At 33.0% G+C, this 20,058-nt stretch overlaps 1 protein-coding gene across 1 annotated transcript in view; it reads left to right on the forward strand.

Annotated features, from left to right (window-relative positions):
- The window catches only part of LOC132908867 (lachesin-like), a 92,691-nt gene that overhangs the window by 62,930 nt on the left and 9,703 nt on the right, over nucleotides 1–20,058 (forward strand). The window contains exons 2-4 of the mRNA XM_060963249.1: nucleotides 2,665–2,777; nucleotides 5,237–5,525; nucleotides 14,063–14,224. Coding sequence (XP_060819232.1) covers nucleotides 2,665–2,777; nucleotides 5,237–5,525; nucleotides 14,063–14,224 — 564 coding nt within the window. The remainder of the gene's footprint in view (nucleotides 1–2,664; nucleotides 2,778–5,236; nucleotides 5,526–14,062; nucleotides 14,225–20,058) is intronic.

The following is a 20,058-nucleotide window of genomic DNA, read 5'->3' on the forward strand; positions in this document are numbered from 1 at the left end:
GCACATAATGCCATATATATATTCAACTATATCGACCCATAACACATTGAATTACGAACACGTTATCTGTAATTAACTGTACGATGTCTGACGACAAAATGAAGGTGATATTTCTTCTGGAGCAAGTAATTGAATCTTAGGAAAGAAGAAAACATGTCATATCCAAGAGAAACGAAGAACTACTTCTGTTCACATTTGAAAGATTCGAAGAATTAAAAGATTTTTTAATATGTAATTAGAATAGAAACAATTTTTGCTTTTAAGAAGTTTCACATTACTTTTGCCCCAGATCACTAACTAAATTAAGAAGATCAATAATTAAAGATATCATGAATTATTGGAATCATGTTTGCTTTTTACTAATATAACTTAATTTAATTTAAATTTCAATGATTGAATATCAATGAACGCTCTGTGAAGCGTAACCAGAGAAACAATCCATCGCGACCTAAAGATACTCACAATAAAAGGAGAAATATCAAAGTACAGCAATAGATATAATACACGTGTAAGCAATCACCCGAACCCACCGGTGACCCAACTGTTGGACAGTACAGAACACATCCGCAGACTAAAAAGACACTAGCCTCTAGAACTACACAATAGATTCAGCTGAAGTAGAACATTCACTCGCATAAAAGCCAACTGTGAGTAATTTCAAATTACTCCGCATGCCACTGTATCATGCCAGCCTAACTTGCTTATAATTCTCAACGAGAATTGATTACGATATACTTGATAACTAGAAAAAAGAAAAAGGAAATTCACTCAGATCTGATTATGATATTATGACTATGATATTCGAGGTAATATTACGATTCAAACATAAAAATCTTTCAATAATTTGAATGAATATACGATATATAAACATAAATGTTTAACGGTGAAGTTAAAAATGATAACGAACGATATAGATCAATCCAATAAAGATTAAAAACATCGATTTCAATCGCGAAAAATCGTCAAACAAACAATGTATCAATTGATTAGACATAAAAAGTTTATGGTTGTATCACTGTTGAAATGAAAAAGAGTCACGGTAATTTGTTATTTTACAATTTAAAAATACGTACTTACACAATGCACCGCTTGATCGTATTACATTTTTTGCGCATTTATGTACAGACGTTTCGCTTAGAACAGGCTATCTAAACATCTCTTTCAATTCTGATTCAATTCTAACAAAAAATATTTTACTTACAATTCGAACAACGTGAAAGGGACAATACGCGGCGAAAAGTAAATTATCGCGCCAATGTCATATTATCTTTCATAGATGCTTCGATGTGCTTTTGTACTTAAATGCGTATCATTTTCCTTCTACGTATTGTAGCTGACATTAGAATGCATTCAAAGCGTACTTGTAACGATATGACCTTGGAATAACCATCGACTCGCAAAATTAGAGTTTAGCATGAACTTTATTTTTATCGAGATTGTACACGTCGCCGGCGATCAAAGATAATTTTGTGACTATCGCACCACGTTTCTTTGCCAGATTTCTTTCAGAAACATTTATTGGAATATTAATTTTGCTGGCTTTAACTACGATGCCATGGCACCGTGAGCATCGCCTTCTGGCAGAACGCAGATTGTCACGGTGATATTCAACAGCGGCCTTTTCGATAATATCTCAATATTCTTCAGCCAGTGCGTTTTAATCACGCTTAACGCCAAGACTAATGTATCTTTTATAAACGTACTGTATCTGTCATAGTTGTCGTTGAACTTCAATTAAAATTGTGTCGTAGTATTGCACCGTGTTTATTCGAAGCGCCGCTCATTTTCCTTGACGAAATTAAAGCAAGGCGTTTACAATGAACAACTTACAACATGACAGACAATATGACAGAATAATTAGAACTTGTGATCTTAACCCCATTATTGCTTACTTCCATTTCTGGCATTGTAGTAAAGGAACATCATTTCAAATACTTATCTGTATAACATTTAGGAAAGCGAGTGGCGGAGATACCTTAGGAAGCTCATAGCGATCAGGTCCTCTAGATACATATTTGTAGTGTGACATGTTAAGTAAACATGTTTACTTACATCGAGTTCTCTCGCGTTTTATGCTGAGTCCGCCAGTGTCGATGTAAATAAACTCGCATTCTAATGCCAGCTATAACACGCAATAGAAAAGAAAAAGATTGATCTATATGCAAACTAGTACCAGCTTCGAACAAATGACCTTCGGGCAAAATATTCTTTGCGCATATTCATCATCGTATCATTACGCATTATCGCCAATAGGCATATTTATTCTTTAATATCATATAAACTACATATGGAATATTTTCGTGTGTCATTGCGAGTGGAGCGAATATACGTTTAAATGGCTCTTATTTTTAAACATTTTTTTCCAAAAAAAAAAAAGAAAAACAGTTGGATTGTAATCCAGAGTTCCGTTGAGATCTTCTATTCTCACGATGAGTAGGATACGAGGTAATACAAAAATTTGACCCTGAATTCCTCGATCAATGTCAGTTTTGTAGCTACTTTTTTGTACATATCTTCACTCATCTAAAGGTGTACGATGGTCGAGACAAATAATTTTCGAACACCACATACATAAATCCACATTTTCTATCATAATTTTTATTTGTCGTATTTTGTTTTATAAATAGAATATATAAATTCATAAAAAAATATCTTTTATTTCAGATTCAAGCACTGCTGCGGGACCTGTATTTATCGCTCCAGTTGGAAATCAAACAGCTGCAATCGGCCGTGAAGTCGTTTTTTCTTGCTGTGTTCGCAATATTGGAAAATATAAGGTAATTGAATATAAATAAACTCTCACTACTTTACGGTAATGATTCATGAAAGCGAAACAAAAATATTTCACAAATATCTACGATTATAAAATTACGAAAGATAACTTAATATTTTTAGTTCTACTCATATTCAAAACGTTGCAAAATACAGCATTCGTTGTATAAAAAATGTATATACACACACACACACACACACACACACACACACACACACACACACACACACACACACATTTCTAATTCAATATACACATAAAGTCAAATCAAAACTGAGAGTTATACGATAATTTTTGTATTTATTTCGTAAAGTATAAAAATAATGAAATCCTCTTTGGCATTGCTGGATTCAGTTAATCTTTACCACCTAATCTAACAGATTTAATATAACAGGTTTAATAGAATTTTTGAATCGCTAGTTTTACTCTTAAGATCTTACGCACAGTTTAAGAATTCTCCAACCAAGAATGAAGTAAGCTAAACTAAAATACATCTTACCATTTTTGTTTTATCGTTAATATATTCAATTATTTACAAAGTGATATTATTCACAATACAACTTTATGAATAATACGTAAAAAGTAACGTGAAAGTGTCGATATTACACGTATAGCAAGCGTTACAATCACCGACGTGCATATGTTTTCTTTTTGTATCATAGAAGATCAAGCAGTAATGTGCATTGAAAGGTACAACGAATTTTAATAACGTTCGGTGATGAATAATCTTGTACGAAACTTCGTTCAAAACGGGCAAAGTGTCAAATTAAAAAATGTCAGTCAGAATTTAAAAGCGACAAGTATGCGACAAAATTAAATCACCGAAGCTGACAGATTCTCTCTCTCTTTCTCTCTCTCTCTCTCCCACTCTTCCTTTTTTTTCCATTACCCACTCTCTCTTCCAATGTCTCGTATTTAAAAACGTGTAACAACGTGTTAAATAATGTAATGTGTCGTTAAAAATCGCATAACCACATAACAGAGAAACATATTTGTGCTTAGATCCGCATAAGTCGTTTAATTAAAGAAGAAAGAAAAACGATTAATTCCATCAAGCGATAGGTACTGCAGTTCAACGTTTGTGTACGCTTCTGCGAAAAATTTTCCCTCGAGTACCTCTCGTTCCTAATCCAACCGAGAGTTATCCTCCTTCCAACGTTAGCTATATTTAGTAATAAGTTTTTCGATCGAAATCTATATATTCGAAGAGGAAGAGGGAACGGTCGAGGGAAATGGAAGCACAGAAAGCGTGAAGAAGGAGATAGTAGAGAAAGGGGAGGTAATATGTGTGTATGTGTTGGGAAGAAGAGAGAAAGAGAGAATCGGAACTGGATGGTGGATTGAGGAGTAAGTAGAGACGGAGAAGACACATTTTCCCTGGCGACAGATTCCACCCGTAAAGTATCCACCTAGATGAAATATTCGGTCTATAGAAAGCCACTCAAGGCAGCTTGGCAGGCAGGGATGGATTAAGATAAGCTCGGCCCCCAGTCAGATCCAAATAGTTTCTGGAGATCTTTTATGAGAGAAAATGCCAGCCAAACTTATAAACGTTGTTTTACTTTCATATTATTTTCAAATTGAATGCTCTAAGGATGACTGGATTATGGTATAACGAAAATCGACAGAAATTAATGCGATTTCTGTGTGTGGAATATTTTCTCTCGTCGATCAATATGTCGTACTTGCCGAAACGAAGGGAAACTAACGACGAAAGAATAAACGATCAATTTTCACTTTAAAATTAATTACACGTAACACCTTCATATTTCTATATCACATTCGTTGTCGTCTCATTTTTCTAAAAAAAAGGCCGCATTTCCTCGTCGAATTTCGCTTCTTGCTCGTTTCTCTCACGATTCTCCCCAGTATATTCCTCTGCTTCCGATTAATTTTCGTGTCCATTAATTCCTATGAAATACAAGGTGGCGAACAACAATCTACGATGATAGATTAAGTCGATAATTGAATCAATGATTGGTTAATTTAAAAAAGATAAATATGATTGACCCTATATCTTTCTCACGCTGATCATAAATGGTATGATAAAGACAAAATGAAAAGCGTGACGAAGCATACGACTATTAAATCCATATACGAAAGAAAGTATTCGCAAAGGAAATATTAGGTTGTCTTTCGTTTTATGAGGAAATAATAGACACACAATGTTTTTTGGTTTATATAATTTTGTCGAATTATGTACGATCCATTTTGTTCTGTTGAGATAAACACCGCGATATTTCATAAACTTGGTTTCACGTTTGTATGAAAGTGCACCTTTCAACCATTCAAGACAACCTAATACGTAAAGAATAGCAAAGAGTCTCGATCGATGCAATATGCGAATGTATCGAAAAATCATTAGTATTAAAATTATTCGAGCCGCTACATGAAAATTTCTGTTACGGTAAAGAGTTGGTCGTTGGCACGGCAAAGGTAAGGAAATGACAATGGATTTTCCAGGTTGGCTGGCTACGTGCCTCGGACCAGACGATTCTCTCAGTCCACACTAGAACGGTAACGCACAATGCACGTATCTCGGTCTCCTATGAGACCAGCGGATGTTCCGGGTCCGGTGGAGCGTCCGGTAACGCCTTCGGGGTGACAGGAAGTAGCCAAGCCACGGAGGAAGTCGTCAACGGCACGTGGCGGCTGCACATTCGTCAGTTGAAGGAGTCGGATAGAGATTGTTACATGTGTCAGATTAACACCAGCCCGATGATATCAGAACTCGGATGTTTGGACATTTTAGGTAAGAATTGTTTACATTCCATACAAAGCAATTCTTCTTTATTTTGATTAACATCGTACGGCTTCCTATATTCGAACCTCTATTATTCGAATGTTCTAATATCGAAACATTTTTCCATTCGAATATTCTTTTATTTGAACAGAACGTCTGCTAGTAACGAATGTTTTCTTTGTGTTACAAATACTATTATATCTATAACTGCATGTATCTATACATATTATAAAATAAAATTAATAATAATAGTATAATAAAATAATATAAAATAGTATAATAAAAATAATATTGGATGGATTTTGATACAGTTCTCGCCTTTTTAAAGAGCATTTATCGAGTAAGGTTTGAGTGTGTGAAATATTAATATGTGACAAAAGAAGGCAGGTGTCAAAAATATGAATCTGAATTATAAACCTTCATAATATATATGTATATATAATAATTAAAAAAAATATGAATCGCTGTCACGATATGTACAGCGACTTGCTATTAGCGAGACGATATGATCTCACCCTCCGAGCAATATCTTTTTTCAGCGTGAAGCATCACGGTTTATCAGAACGCATTATAAATATATAAATATGTACGTTCAAATCGAGATAAATTTGTATAAACATTGAAACGAAAGAATTTAAATACTATTTAATTTTAATATTTAATTTCTTATTTCTTTGAGGACGATTAACGCATATACATACATATGTATGTGTTGTACGTATACCATCAACGTAGCCCATAAATCCGCATTCGCGTTTGGCGAAAACAATAATTGATGAAGCCGAAATGCGTACAGTATGTCCGTTCGAGTATCTATACGCGATTATTTCTGTAACTATGAGAAATACGAAAAAACGTTTCAAATGAAAGTTGTACGGTATCGAGGGGTCAGAAGCTTTACAATTTCGCTGTGTAACAATCGTTTCACGAACTACAGAACGTTTACCAAACCAGTAGAAATTCGAAAAATTTTCATTGTTAAAAATTTTATTTCTATAGAAGGTTGTACATTATATAATGTCCCGGGCAAAGACCGAATATATGTATCAAGTCAAAGCATAAATAGTGAACGAATATAATTGCTATTAATTAGGATTTTACACCGCATCTATGTTGAATGATGAATGTCGAAAAACTAAAATCACCGAAAAATTTTTGCTGTTAATTGGCATATTTTCTCGTTCCATCGAAATGAAACGCGGAAAAAAATTTCATGAAACTTGGAATTTATGATAAGCTACGCAAAAGTTGAAATATTTAAATAAACGAGGTTAATTATATTAATTTAAAGATTTTGTATTGCGTTTTAGATCGTGATGACGTAAACGGTTTTCACAATTTCTCATGTTATTTAATGCACGCAATAGGATTGGACAGGGTTTAAATCGTACAAATTATACATATATGGTGCCGCAATGAAATATACTGCAATTAGCGGAGGCTGTAATGAATGTTACTTCGCAAAATGACGAAGGGTTAATATGGTAATCGAACATTTAATCTTTCTATTCAAATACCGGCGTGATTTAAATTACTGTGGTAGTAAATTGTCGCGATCGAGGCACAAAGAAATCCTAATAACTAGCTAATCTTGTTATCGAAACTACTCTGGAGGTAGACTCTCGAATCTGTTTACAATGATAAAACTTTTACCTTGTTAGAAATAATTGCTTGGAAAATTATTTAAATAACTTTACCAGTTAACTTTTCCATTTGAAATCGATGTGATAAAGGCGTTACTTTGAAAATGTATTTATTTAAACACTGAATACGATATAATAAATATTTCAGTTTTGTAAAAGTAAGTAGAGAAATAGTACAATGAAATGAATACAAATTTAGAACCATTTAAAAAGGATCATATTATATCTCTTTAATTTATGAAGCTTCTAATATAAGCGATACAAATTCGTTCTATACCACTTTATTTGAAATATCGTTGAAAAGTTAGAAAATACAATATTTAATTGTATTATTTTTGTATATTTTATTTTATTATTGTATATTTATAATTTTTATGAAACACATACTAAACAACATATTTCTAAAAAAAAATCTAATTAGGTCGGTACTATTTAGGAAAAGTCTTATTGCAAATTATATAGAATAAATATAAGACGTAGAAATTAAATCCAATATATTTCTTGTTTACTTGAATAAATGTACAGGGTAGATTACCTGACTTTGCTAGCTTAAATTACACGTGAAACGTTTGCTATATGAAAAAATTTTTCTCACAAACTTGTATGACACCAAATGAGGCGTACAATATACTTCGGTAATTACTGTTTTCTGAACAAATACACCCCAATAACTTTTTTGCCCAACGTTCGATACTTTTCCAAACTGCGGAACTAAACGACATATGTTATTTTTAATAAACTCAAACTGTCATTTCGATAAAAAAGCAACGTAACAAGAATTTAATCAAATATTACGTTATACGCTTTACCATGATACCATACGGTTTTTAGTCAAAATATGTTTTTCATCTAACAAATAGCGTACAAGTAATTTACAGTGGCAGAGATAAGGGTAGAAAGTTAAGTGACTCGTCTGTGCGTGAGAGTTTATGCATGTAATATGGTTCCATATTTCCGTCATCGAAAATTGAGATAACCGTGCCATTTTCCCAAAGTCGGATAAAAATCTTCAAGATGTTACGTAAATATTTCTTTTACCCGTATTGCGAAAAATATATCAAATCTGTACCGATCTAGCGATGGAGAAAGCTAACTGGACTTCTACCTAGAACGATCTATCAAACAATTAGGATTTCAAATCACTAGATTTAATTATGCAATCGAAGGAATTCGTTTTCTCGTTCCTTATACTTCTGTACAAGTATGCAGAATGTCTTATTTAAATCGATTCCTTCGTGAATATTTTTTCAATAGTAGTATCAGATGTTGCAGATAGAAGTCGAAAATTTCCAAGGAAGATGTTAAAATATCACCCGAGATTCAATATTCTTTTTACATCAATGATTTTATTGCATTATTAATGCAAATTATGATTTCCATAATAACACGTTTATTCGAAACATCTGCCAATATCGTCGATAGTTTTTGATGCATTCGTGATTATTGATTTAAATAAAATACTATAACGACTAACCATCCGATGTCAAGAAAGTACAAGCTTCTTCTCACCCTTAAAAAGAAATATTTCTTTTACGACTTTTTTCGCACTCTGTGTTGCTTCACTAGACACAATTTCCACGTCCGGAAAAAAAGCAAAACCAATGTCATTGGGCCATTGCCAATAAATCGATCCACCTATTTGTCTGTCTTCGTAAAACTCTAGTTTCACTGTCTTACGATACAAATTTCATGTATTTCATTTACAATTTCTTCAAAGGTATTTACAAAGGCAGATGGACAAATTTTCTTTCATAACAATGTATATATTTTTATTAATTAGTAATATAAATATATTTCTAATGTTACAATAGAGCAATAGTATATTGTCACATATTATCGTTATATGTAAATCTGCAAAAGTCATTGCATTGTATTATGTATATGATAAAACGTGTCAGTCATAACTTAATCAGACATTAATTTGTGACTTACAAATTATATTGTCCGATAAATTAAAATCTTTCTGAATCCTATAATACCCACTATGTGATATTATCTGGTTGCGAATACGAATCCGGAAGCAGAACTGATCTATCAGTGCAAAAATCGCAAATTTTAGTAAAAAATGATCAGTTACGTGAAAATAGAATCAAAATATTATTATTAACAACAGCTGCTTAAAACTAAAACTATTAAACTTTTTTCTAAGTATTGAGACGAAAGGTTGCCTTAGGTAAATCATTAATAAATCATCAAAAAGTTAAGTTTTATTATCTCGTTTAAAGTCCTAGACTATGAATAACACACATATTCGATATTACAATAATCTCAACAATTATACATATGTGCAATTAAATTAGATTCCTGTTCCATTTTTACCCGTCGTGTCTTTTGATGACTGTTTCGTCAAATTTTTATTTATATTCTTTTATCGTTATCCGATCCTACAAATACTGCAAATGATCCTATAAATAAAATTCAGATTTGGGGTAGAATGGGAAAGCCGCAATGCACTATTTTTATGTAACTATTTGAAAAAGTGTCTGCCAACTTTTATCGTATATTTCAAATAGTTATCTTCTGTCGATGCAAAATTTTGCTTTGCCTGATAATCTAGATCGATTACCACGTTTTATATGGAACCAGCAAGCGACCTGATATTTATGCACAGAGATGTTCATCGGTTCATCAAATGTATCACTAGCATGAACTCGTTTAAGAAATTTAAAAAAAAAGAAGGAAGATCAAATCAGTAGAGCATTGAGCTTGCCATTTTTACGATTTGATGTTTACAAACTAGTCCATTCTTTATTTTATAGGGTTATTGATAAGCAATAAACGTTTATTAATGCACAAGAAAAAATCTAATGCGGAAAATTCGCAGTTACCAGGAAAATTGGCTATTTCGTTACAATGAAAAGTCATACAAGTAGATTCTACTCGACACAGCACCAGATAACGTAAACTCTACCGACTTTACTAAATTTCAGAAACGCTACTGCACACAACCTACGGGCATGCTCCCATCTACAATCGAGTTACAACTAGAAATTCCATAATAAATTACAAATACGTTACTAGTAGCGGAAGAGCATACTCTATTAATATGTAAATCATTAATATATAAATGTAACGGATGCAGAAAATTGTAAAATGTCCACATTGAAATATTGGCAACATAACTTAGCCAGCAAAAAGCAAAATTAATATTCCGCAATCAAATTTTCTGTGGTATCCCAATCTGATAACTTTGCTAAAATATATATATATATAGTACCTGGATATGTAAATTAATTAATATGTTATTCGAAATTCAACCATTCCAAAAGAACTTAATAATGATCTTCGAAATGTATTAACAAGTAATCACATATTGATAATGGTCTTGCATAAATCCATTATTCTATTTATAATATGCACATCACACAGAAATACAATAGTATAATTTGATTGTAAATCACTTGGTAACACAGAGACAGAAAATGAATTTATAGACTCATTATACAACTAATACATATGTGTGTATGTAAGTACGTATGTTTCGTAACCGAGAATGATAATAGCGATATTTCGTTAGGGCTTAAATGGTTTCTTTTCTCGCTTATCTCGACACACTGCCACAATTGCAGATCTTACCTAACAAATGTTGACCGGATATTTTATATTATCAAGAAACGAATCTGAAACCCGAACAAATAATGAAAGTAACACTCATACGTTAGAAATCAAAACTCGTTAGTCGGAAATGAATAATTTCAAAATCGCTTTCAACCTGGAAATAGTATCATTGAAATTGTTTGTATTTCAGAACATATATTGTTGCAACATATATATATACGAACGAAATAAAAATAAAACATCCAATTAATTACATTACATTAAACCAGTTACTACAGCTGCAGGATCCAGAAAAAACCGATACAAGAGGAAAGACATTGAGAAAGTAATATTGAATAATAACCTTCTAAACGATCTCAAGCAAATTCATTTCAAGATTGCAAATAGTACCATTAATTACGTTTGAATTCCATAAAAGTGGACTAAAAAATAAAAACGAAACTGTAATAATGGCTTCCTTCCCCACAGAAGTAGCCACACAAGTCCTATAATTGAACAACTCTCGAAACTAAAACCGACGACCTTCTATTAATCAACGAATTACGTAGAATAAAAGGAGCAATTAATATACAGTGCCAGCCATTAAATATTAGTTACTCTTACTCGTTACATTTAGTGAAAAACTCGAATAAATTATACTTCATTTATCATTTTACATTATAAAACTCATGTCGTGGAAATGAAATGATACGAAAAAATATATTCTAGAACTTGCTATGGTCGGTAGTGTGTTTAGTATAGTTAATGTGAGAATGCAATAAATACAGATTTCGAACTTGATGGAATTGCAAAAGAATCTCGTGACGAATTCATTTCTTAATGAATTTCTAACACGTTCCAATTCTGCATGAGAAAATCGTGTATTTTCAGATGTTCGGATTATTTTTATAGTTAGCGAACTTTCTAAGACGAACATGGATATCTACTACTTTTGAGGCTGTGTATTGATGGAAGGTACGCTATTAGGTTCGCGATCCGAAGGGTCGATGAACGAACCTTAATAAGTAATTAGGAACTCATCGTCGCCTGCTCAATAGCAATTACACCGTGTTACAATATTGCTTGGAGAATCAACACTCTTAGCACGTGGATCGTAACTCTCGGATTTGGATGCACACTACAGAGATGCTGCTAATTGCTGGGAGACCGGTATTCTAAACTATCAATTGATCGAAAATCGACAAGCATATCTACAGGGATATTTTTGCTGAGAATTAATCAAACTCAAGAAGTAAGGAAGAACGTGGACTTAGATTAATCCAAAATGGAATCTCTTAGGATTCCAAAATTATATGATTCTTAACCAAAGTTTCATACAAAAATGCAAAAACTGTATACAACATCCTACAATATACGGTAAATAAACTGGATAAATGATCAAGGTTTAAAAGAAAAAAAACATGTTTTTTTTTAATAATTCAAATCAAATCTAAAGATCAATCGACAGTAATTTTCAGGATTTTAAACTGGATTCGTTGCAATATTTTAATAAACGATTATACGTATACCTTTTGATGCGATAATAAACGATCGTATTTTATTGGAACGTATAAAATATTCTTACTATTCTTCCACATAAATTCCAATTTGCATTGGATGGAATATATTATACTGCGATGTAACGAGCAATGAAATGCACATCTTCCTTTTTTTCCTTTTCCACCATTATTTCCATTTCCTTTTCTCGCCATTTAACGTCGAGAGGCATTCATTGAAGGGATAATTATTATGTTCTCAACGTTTCGAACATTAGCAATTTCTTAGTCTGCCTCTATCTCTTACTACTCCTAAATCGAGTCTAGTTACCCATACCGACTAAACATTAAAGACCGTCTCATTATAATATCCTTCGCCTAGGGTTGTGCCTACGGAACAGAAGGATCTTTTGAGAACTTTAACCTACAAAAGTCTTTCATCAATTTCGAACTTTGACATAATTTCTTTCTTCCTTAGTTTTACCACTTTTTACTATGGAATATTACACTGCATCTCGTTTACCTTTCAAAAGCTTCTACATAATCTGTGATTAAAGGAATATGTTCACGTCAAAGAAGGAAATTATTAATCGGTTTCATGGAGCTTTCTATTAAAATGTAAAATATCTTATTCTTTGACTTACGAGAATACACTGTTGCTACAAGTTTAGCTATGCAATTTTATTATCGAAAAAAAAGAATAGATTTACATTTGTTAAAATATAAATAACAACACGTACTAGGGTAAGTTATATTTATCCATCAATGCATTCATTTCATCGAAACAATTTTCTTAAATCATTTCCAGATAATGATTATAAATAAAGAGAGCAAAGTAACACGAAGAAATTTTCTTTAGAAAAATTATATGTATGTGTGTAATTTAAAGCTTGAAAATTTGTGGCGTTTATAAATTTATATTATCATACATTTATTTATTACATTTGTTTATTATATTTATTACACATTAAATATTACATATTATACATTTTTATATTATTTATTACATATATAGTATATTTAAAAATTATATACTAAATTAAATAAATTATTATATATGTAGATACATATGTATGTACGTAAATAATTACATATATATACATATATAATTTAGTTCAAGTACATTCATTTCAAACTCTAGTATTTTGAATTACTTTTTTGTGTTTACATTATATATTCACAAAAATATATTTTAAATTCAGACAAGAAGAAATAAAGTCAGTAATATTATCTTCGAGTGAATCATAAAATTATGTTCGTTTATTCGTATTCGCATTATGTTACCTTGCATATGTGACAGCTGCAAAATACCTTATTTAATAGAAATGTATACATTTTATTTTTTATTTTATTATTTAACATGATATTTGGGCGTCATTTCAGCTAACGAAATTTTAAAACACTTCGTATAACATACGTGTCTAACATGTTCATAAAAAATATACGAATATTTTAGCGAGCCGCTGTATACGCGTACATTCGAAATTTACGCATGTGAGGATAATATTTAACTATCAAACGAAGACGCACAAAATATCTCTTGATATTTTGGAAAAAAAATGTAATTTTTTGCTATACTACTAATTTTAAAAGTCTAGATGAATCTTGAAGTACTTCTTATACATCCTCAATCTCAACGGCGAAGGAAATATTTTGTGATATAGAAGTATTTGCATATCGAATTCATCGTGCCCTACCATACATAGATTAAAACCTGTTACCTGTTATTTCGAGATGAATTTTTCCGAAGAATGCGTGAGATAGAACGAAATGAACCAAAGAAAATTCTCTTTTTGCATGAGACGTACCATCGTCGACTGTGATCTAACAGAAAAAATGATTGTATATCTTCTTGACATTTGTTGAACAGTACCGCCGGATATCGTCTACGGAGGTGATACCAGCGCCGACTTGGCAGTTTCGGAAGGTGACAATGCAACTCTAAGCTGTCGTGCAACGGGAAGGCCGACCCCAAGAGTATCCTGGCGAAGGGAAGACGGAGAACCTATTCTCATAAGGGCCTCTTCTGCTGGTACATAATGACACTATAAAACTCGTGGGTATCTTCGCGGACAGACCTCTTTCACTTACCGCTTCGTGAAAAAGAAAGAAAGAAAAAAAGGAAAGAAAGGCAGAGGGATGACGAAGGTTTAATTTCGTTTGCTACCCATTACTTCCTTTGTTCGCATTTCTGTCGCTTGCCTGTTTTCATCTTTCTCCTTTGGCTGAACTCAGCTTTATTACAATGGTTATGATCGGTAATCGCTGCTTCGCTGCTTTATGTCGCTAAAATCAATAACGGAATGCGGAACGCGTAACATTCGAACTTGTCGTTTTTGCGGCTTTCAGTGGTCGTTTTATCACATTGCGTTATGCTTTCAATCATGTATTTCCAATACCCTTGTATTTTTAATATCGCAACTGTGGCTGGTGATGCATGTAATGTTTCCTCTTTTTTCTCTCCTCATTTTTTTTTTTTGCCTGTTTCATATTTTGTTACGTTTCATTTCATACGACGTAACACTCGTTCGCTATAAGAACGTTTTCAATATCGAAGCATAGCATATCTAAAGTTACATTTATATTTTAACGTATTTGACGACATGCGCCAAACGACACTACACGCTACACGCGTCTCCAATCCCTGCATATTATTTTGGATAAACGTATTTTCGTTTTTGCTCCTTTCGTTCGTCACGCATATTTACAGAAACTTTTCGACGTCTACGTTCATAAGATGTTACGAAGATACTGCCGTTTCTTTTGCTTTATTATCATTTCCGCAATATCGATTACGTATTACGAACAGGAGCTTCAAATCTGACAATAAAACAGATGAAACTGTCTTGTCTGCGTTCGCAGCTCTTCCAACTTGTTTTTCTCCTTTCTAAGGTATCGCTTTTTCAATCGGATTTCTTTAATCGAATTTTGTCGACTGCATTTGAACTGTTGCACTTTATTCTCATGAAACTTCTATTAGATTTGTGTACTTTAAATGTTCATCGATGGAAACTTATAAACGTCACTTGTCAATCATTCGAATAGTTAGAACGTTGAACGTTAAACGAGTAAGAAGAAAAATGACAAAAGACAAACTATCTAATTGATATTCATAGCTCAAACAGGCTTTGAAACACGCGCGATATAAAATGATACGAAGGTGAGTAATCTCGTTGAAAGATGAAGTTTTTAACATCGTGAAAGTTCAGTGTTTCAAATTGAAGCTTTCGTTCTGCTATGAAATTTAGACTCGTTTTGAAATTGTACATGATTTCGAGTATTAACGTTCGTATATCCACTGTTCGTGCAATACCCTGCTGCTTACTGCACGATAGTACGAGTATAGCAGTTTCAAACATACATAACTGCTAGGCTGTTCGATGTCGTAAGTATACACCAAAGGATATTCGCTATTCAGCACCATGTGACTTTACATTAGTTTCATGTTAATAGGGTAATTAGACGAAACTAATATCCTAGTTACGTTGAAGACCTGCTCGCACGAAAAGGAGGACTTACTAGAATAATATGATTTTATATGCGTACCTAGTTACACCTAAGACTATGATTATATGTATATATACATATTAATGTACACACAAATAGCTTACTATCATAAGGAAATTCCAAGTGTCTCACGGTACTTAACTAAACGAATTATATGCTTGTGAATTAGTAATCGTTTAATATATTATCGATTAATTAATATACGTTACTTTACGTAAATCACGCCTGTGTGATGTATGTGCCATCGAAAGAAAGGATTGCATTTAGTATACACATGGTAGAATTAGTTCGAAGGAAAGACAATTTAAACGACAATTTTTAAGTTTGCATTAATACCACGAGTGATATATCTACTATACTTGTACGTTCCATTGATGGGGAGGCAGAATATTCCACTAGCTCTGGTCGCTTCAAATATGTCGGTTATTTTAAATATCGATCAAGAAATTAGACAACTTTTATATTTGCAGGAAATATTCTTTTTTCTAATGAAATATCCAATTGTTGATTGATTGATCAAAGGATAAAAATGATACAAGTACGTTTATTCTAAATCTCATTGCTCCTGAGGTATTCAGCTTGATCCATCTTATTGGAAAACGTATTCAATGATACAGTGGTATGCAAAATGCTTCATCTGGAGAAACTTTTTGCTTTAAACTTCAAAAAACAATATTGGAGAAATTTTAAATACTAGAAATATTGGTATCGCGCCCACACAATACTCTAACGACACGGATCCGCTTGAATACTGTTGGTGAATTGGGAAAATCCCCGTACAAAAGGCACGTAATCAGAACTTTTAAACGCAACCACCGTCATTCGATAATTTTCGTTCGAGTAAACTCGTGTATTGTGAAATTTTCATACGGGATTTCAGAATATAGAAATTTTAAATTCCCTTTAGCCCCCTGCAGTCGAAAATTTGTTTATTGTAATAGCAATTAGAATAATAATAATACAAAAATAATACTTTTAATCAATTATTAGTTATTTTAATAAACATATTTCTCATAGATATGAAATAATAATATACTCTTGTTAATCGTTCCAACTCAATCTTTGTTTTTGCATCAGTTCTTTGTTTCGTACAACATGGATTCGCATAATACGGTATTTTTTGCAACTTAACTACCGTGTTGTACGAGGGATACCTATACGAGGATATAATGCAATCCAAGAAACAACAGTTACAACAAAGGAACAATATTTTCTCATCACCTAGCTATTACTCGACGAAATTGTTAAATTAATGAGATCAAGAATTTGCGGCCGTGTCGTCTTACAAAAATAACGTGTGATTCATCCGATGATATAATACTAAATAATATATTTTATATAAAAAAAACATTGTTTATATGATGGATATTGGATCGGAAACAGTGACATAGCGGCGAAACACGAAGACAGTTAAAAATCTGAAATCTGAAAGATTTTCATTTTATTCTTCCCTTCTGACTTTAAATAATTCTGGCTTCCTTGAATGTTTGATTCTGTCTATGCGGAGTTTCAGCTTCCGCCATAAATGCTCAATCGAATTCAAATGCGGAGATTGAGCAGCCCAGTTATCAACTTTTTAAGCCGTTACAATTTCTAACTGATAACCCGCGTTGAACCATTTAAATATTTTATTTCGGATCGTTATTATATTAAAACGTCCAGTTCTCTGACATTTTCCTCTCTACGTAATAAATCTTTGCAATAGATTTGTGTCTGAAATAACTGACTCATAATCTTGAACTATTCATAATATTTTTCGTTTCTACAATTCACTTCGTGAGCAAGAAGAAGCCCGTCTGGTCGTAACATTCCTTTAAGCATGTTTTTTTACTCTTGCAATTCGATATTTTATATCATTTCTTGTACCAAGTGCGCATATTGTCTTAGTTTTCATCACTTCTGAATAATTTAGCTTCTCAGCCGAAAAATTCTCTCAGACCTGGATCGTATAATGCAAATATTCCCGGTTTTGGAGGACCTTTCCTGCTGATGAAGTCAGTCCAACTGTAAAAATCAAAGGGACTGATAGAGATGATAGAGCCGATAGAGATGATATTTCAGGCAAAAATCTATTAGGATACGTAGAAAAGAAGCATAAGGAAATAATTGAACATTTCAACTTCATGACGATCCAAAGTATAATTCGCAAATGTTTGGACAACGATTATCTTCTAAGAATGTAATTAATAAATATCAATAGATTTTTGATCTTTTAACATTTCCCACCCTGTGCTCATAAAATTTCCAATATAAAATTTTCCTTCGGGAAATAAATAATTATTTACAAAGAAAGTAGAATTCAACGTGGAATATCTTAGGTATGAATATACAATGGAATATCTTATACAAAATTGAGCATTCCATTCAAGGAGGCAAAATTAACCTTCGAATCGCTAAAATTAACGTAGACTTTCGTCTGCAAAAAGAATTATTACCATCATGTTTGTCCCTCTTACGATAATACAACTTTCTTAAGTGTATGCTGTATTTATTTAATGATCGAAATAAGTTTTACTTGTGGTGGAGAAAATTGGACGTTTGATGATACCGATTTATTACCGAATTTCACAGTAATTTTCAATGGAAAAATATTAATTTCAGAATAATTCTTCTATTTGAAAAGGTAACTATTTCACAACATTATTCTACATTCGTTGACACTTTAGGCTAATCTACACATACCGTTAAATATAAATTAAACATTGAATATATCAACATATTTATTTGGTTACAAAAAGAAATATGATCGTAAGAAAACGAAGCTTACTGCTGTTTGTACAAATATAGACGAGATATATGTTCGTTCCATGAAAATAGATTAATCTTTGACAAATACATTGCAGAAAGATCAAATAAATTAGCACAAGATAATAGCTACAGTATTAGATAAATTACTATAAATAAACTTTGCAAAATTGGCTGTAGAGAACGATTGATAAGTAGCATAAACTGTTTTATGTGTTATTCTTTTCGATGGCATCGTATAAGAAGCGAAAAATACGAAATCAAAAGCCGAGAAATTTTCGACCGTAGGCACACAGATTGAGCATAAGAACATAGTAAAGTGGGTATAAAGAGGCAGGTCGTTGAAACAAGTTTCACCTCTTGAACTCGAAGACAGAAACAGCGGATGCGCGTGTAAAGAAACAGAGGATGAGAATCCTCTTCATGGTATCTTGTATGACACACACATCCAGGGCAAGAGTTAGAGTCCGTGTACTTACATACGCTGTAGGGACACGTAAAACGAACCACGGAGCTTACGCTTGTACGGCCTAGGAGAGTATATATACCGTGCGTGTACGTATAACATCGTTTGTACACACATGGAATAGAAGGCACGTGGTAGTTTCTGCCGCAGGGCCTCGAGTTGGCAAAACTTTGGCCGAGGTAGTTGCACTACCTCCTTCCACCTACCCTTAGGCTGAAACGTTCAAGACTCGCAGTATTTGTCCTTTTTACTTTGCATATTTTTCTTCATCCACAGGCAGTTAACGATTTTCGTTGTGAAGACCGCTATTAACGTTCGCCCCAACGCACGAATGAACGTACTTATGAGTTAATAGGGTAAACAGAAATTTACTACGAAACTGAATCATTCTTTAATGACATTTACCGCGGGAATGATATTAATACTTGGATGGTCCTTTATTACAAAAAAATTCATCCACAACAGATTTTATATTAAATAATTAAATGCTATATTAAATAGCAAATAGAATTTGATTAATCATCTGCAGTGAAGTAAAAAGAATACACAAGTAGGTATTTTGATCAAATAAGAATCGTTAAAGTTGTTAAATGGGACGAAACGTGCAATTTGCATAGCATATTTAGATTGCATCGATGTTTTTTTTCAAAATACACAAAAACATTGCTCGCGTGCAACCTGCGTCGCTTTCCTACCTGACGATGACGCTTTTCTTACGAGCTTTACAAACTCGTTAGCGTTCGCTCACTTAAGAAACTCGTTAGCAACCTAAGTAGTGAATTAAGCATATATCTTCTTGTCTCTTCTTTCGCTTGCGTTGTGCGTCAGGCTTCCGGCTATCTCGGGCTCTCTCTCTTTCTCTTTCTCTTCCTTTCCTCCTCACTCTCACTCTCTCTTGTTTCCTTTCCCTTACGCGCGGCGTACTTCCGTTCACCCACTCCACTTTGACGGTAGTTTCTTCGTTCAATTGCATTAGTCTGTGGTTTCGACCTAGTTAAAAGTTTTACCTGGATTCGTTTAAATCCGAAAAGTTGCAACTTCTTGTCTTGAGAAATAATGTTCTTTCCATTTCGCGGCTTTCCGTCGGCAATCTTTCATCCTTGACTGTCCTTTCGGCTTGCAGCACCAGAGCTTTTCATCGCGTTTTC

Source organism: Bombus pascuorum, chromosome 7 (genome assembly GCF_905332965.1).
Source record: "Bombus pascuorum chromosome 7, iyBomPasc1.1, whole genome shotgun sequence".
NCBI lineage: Eukaryota > Metazoa > Arthropoda > Insecta > Hymenoptera > Apidae > Bombus > Bombus pascuorum.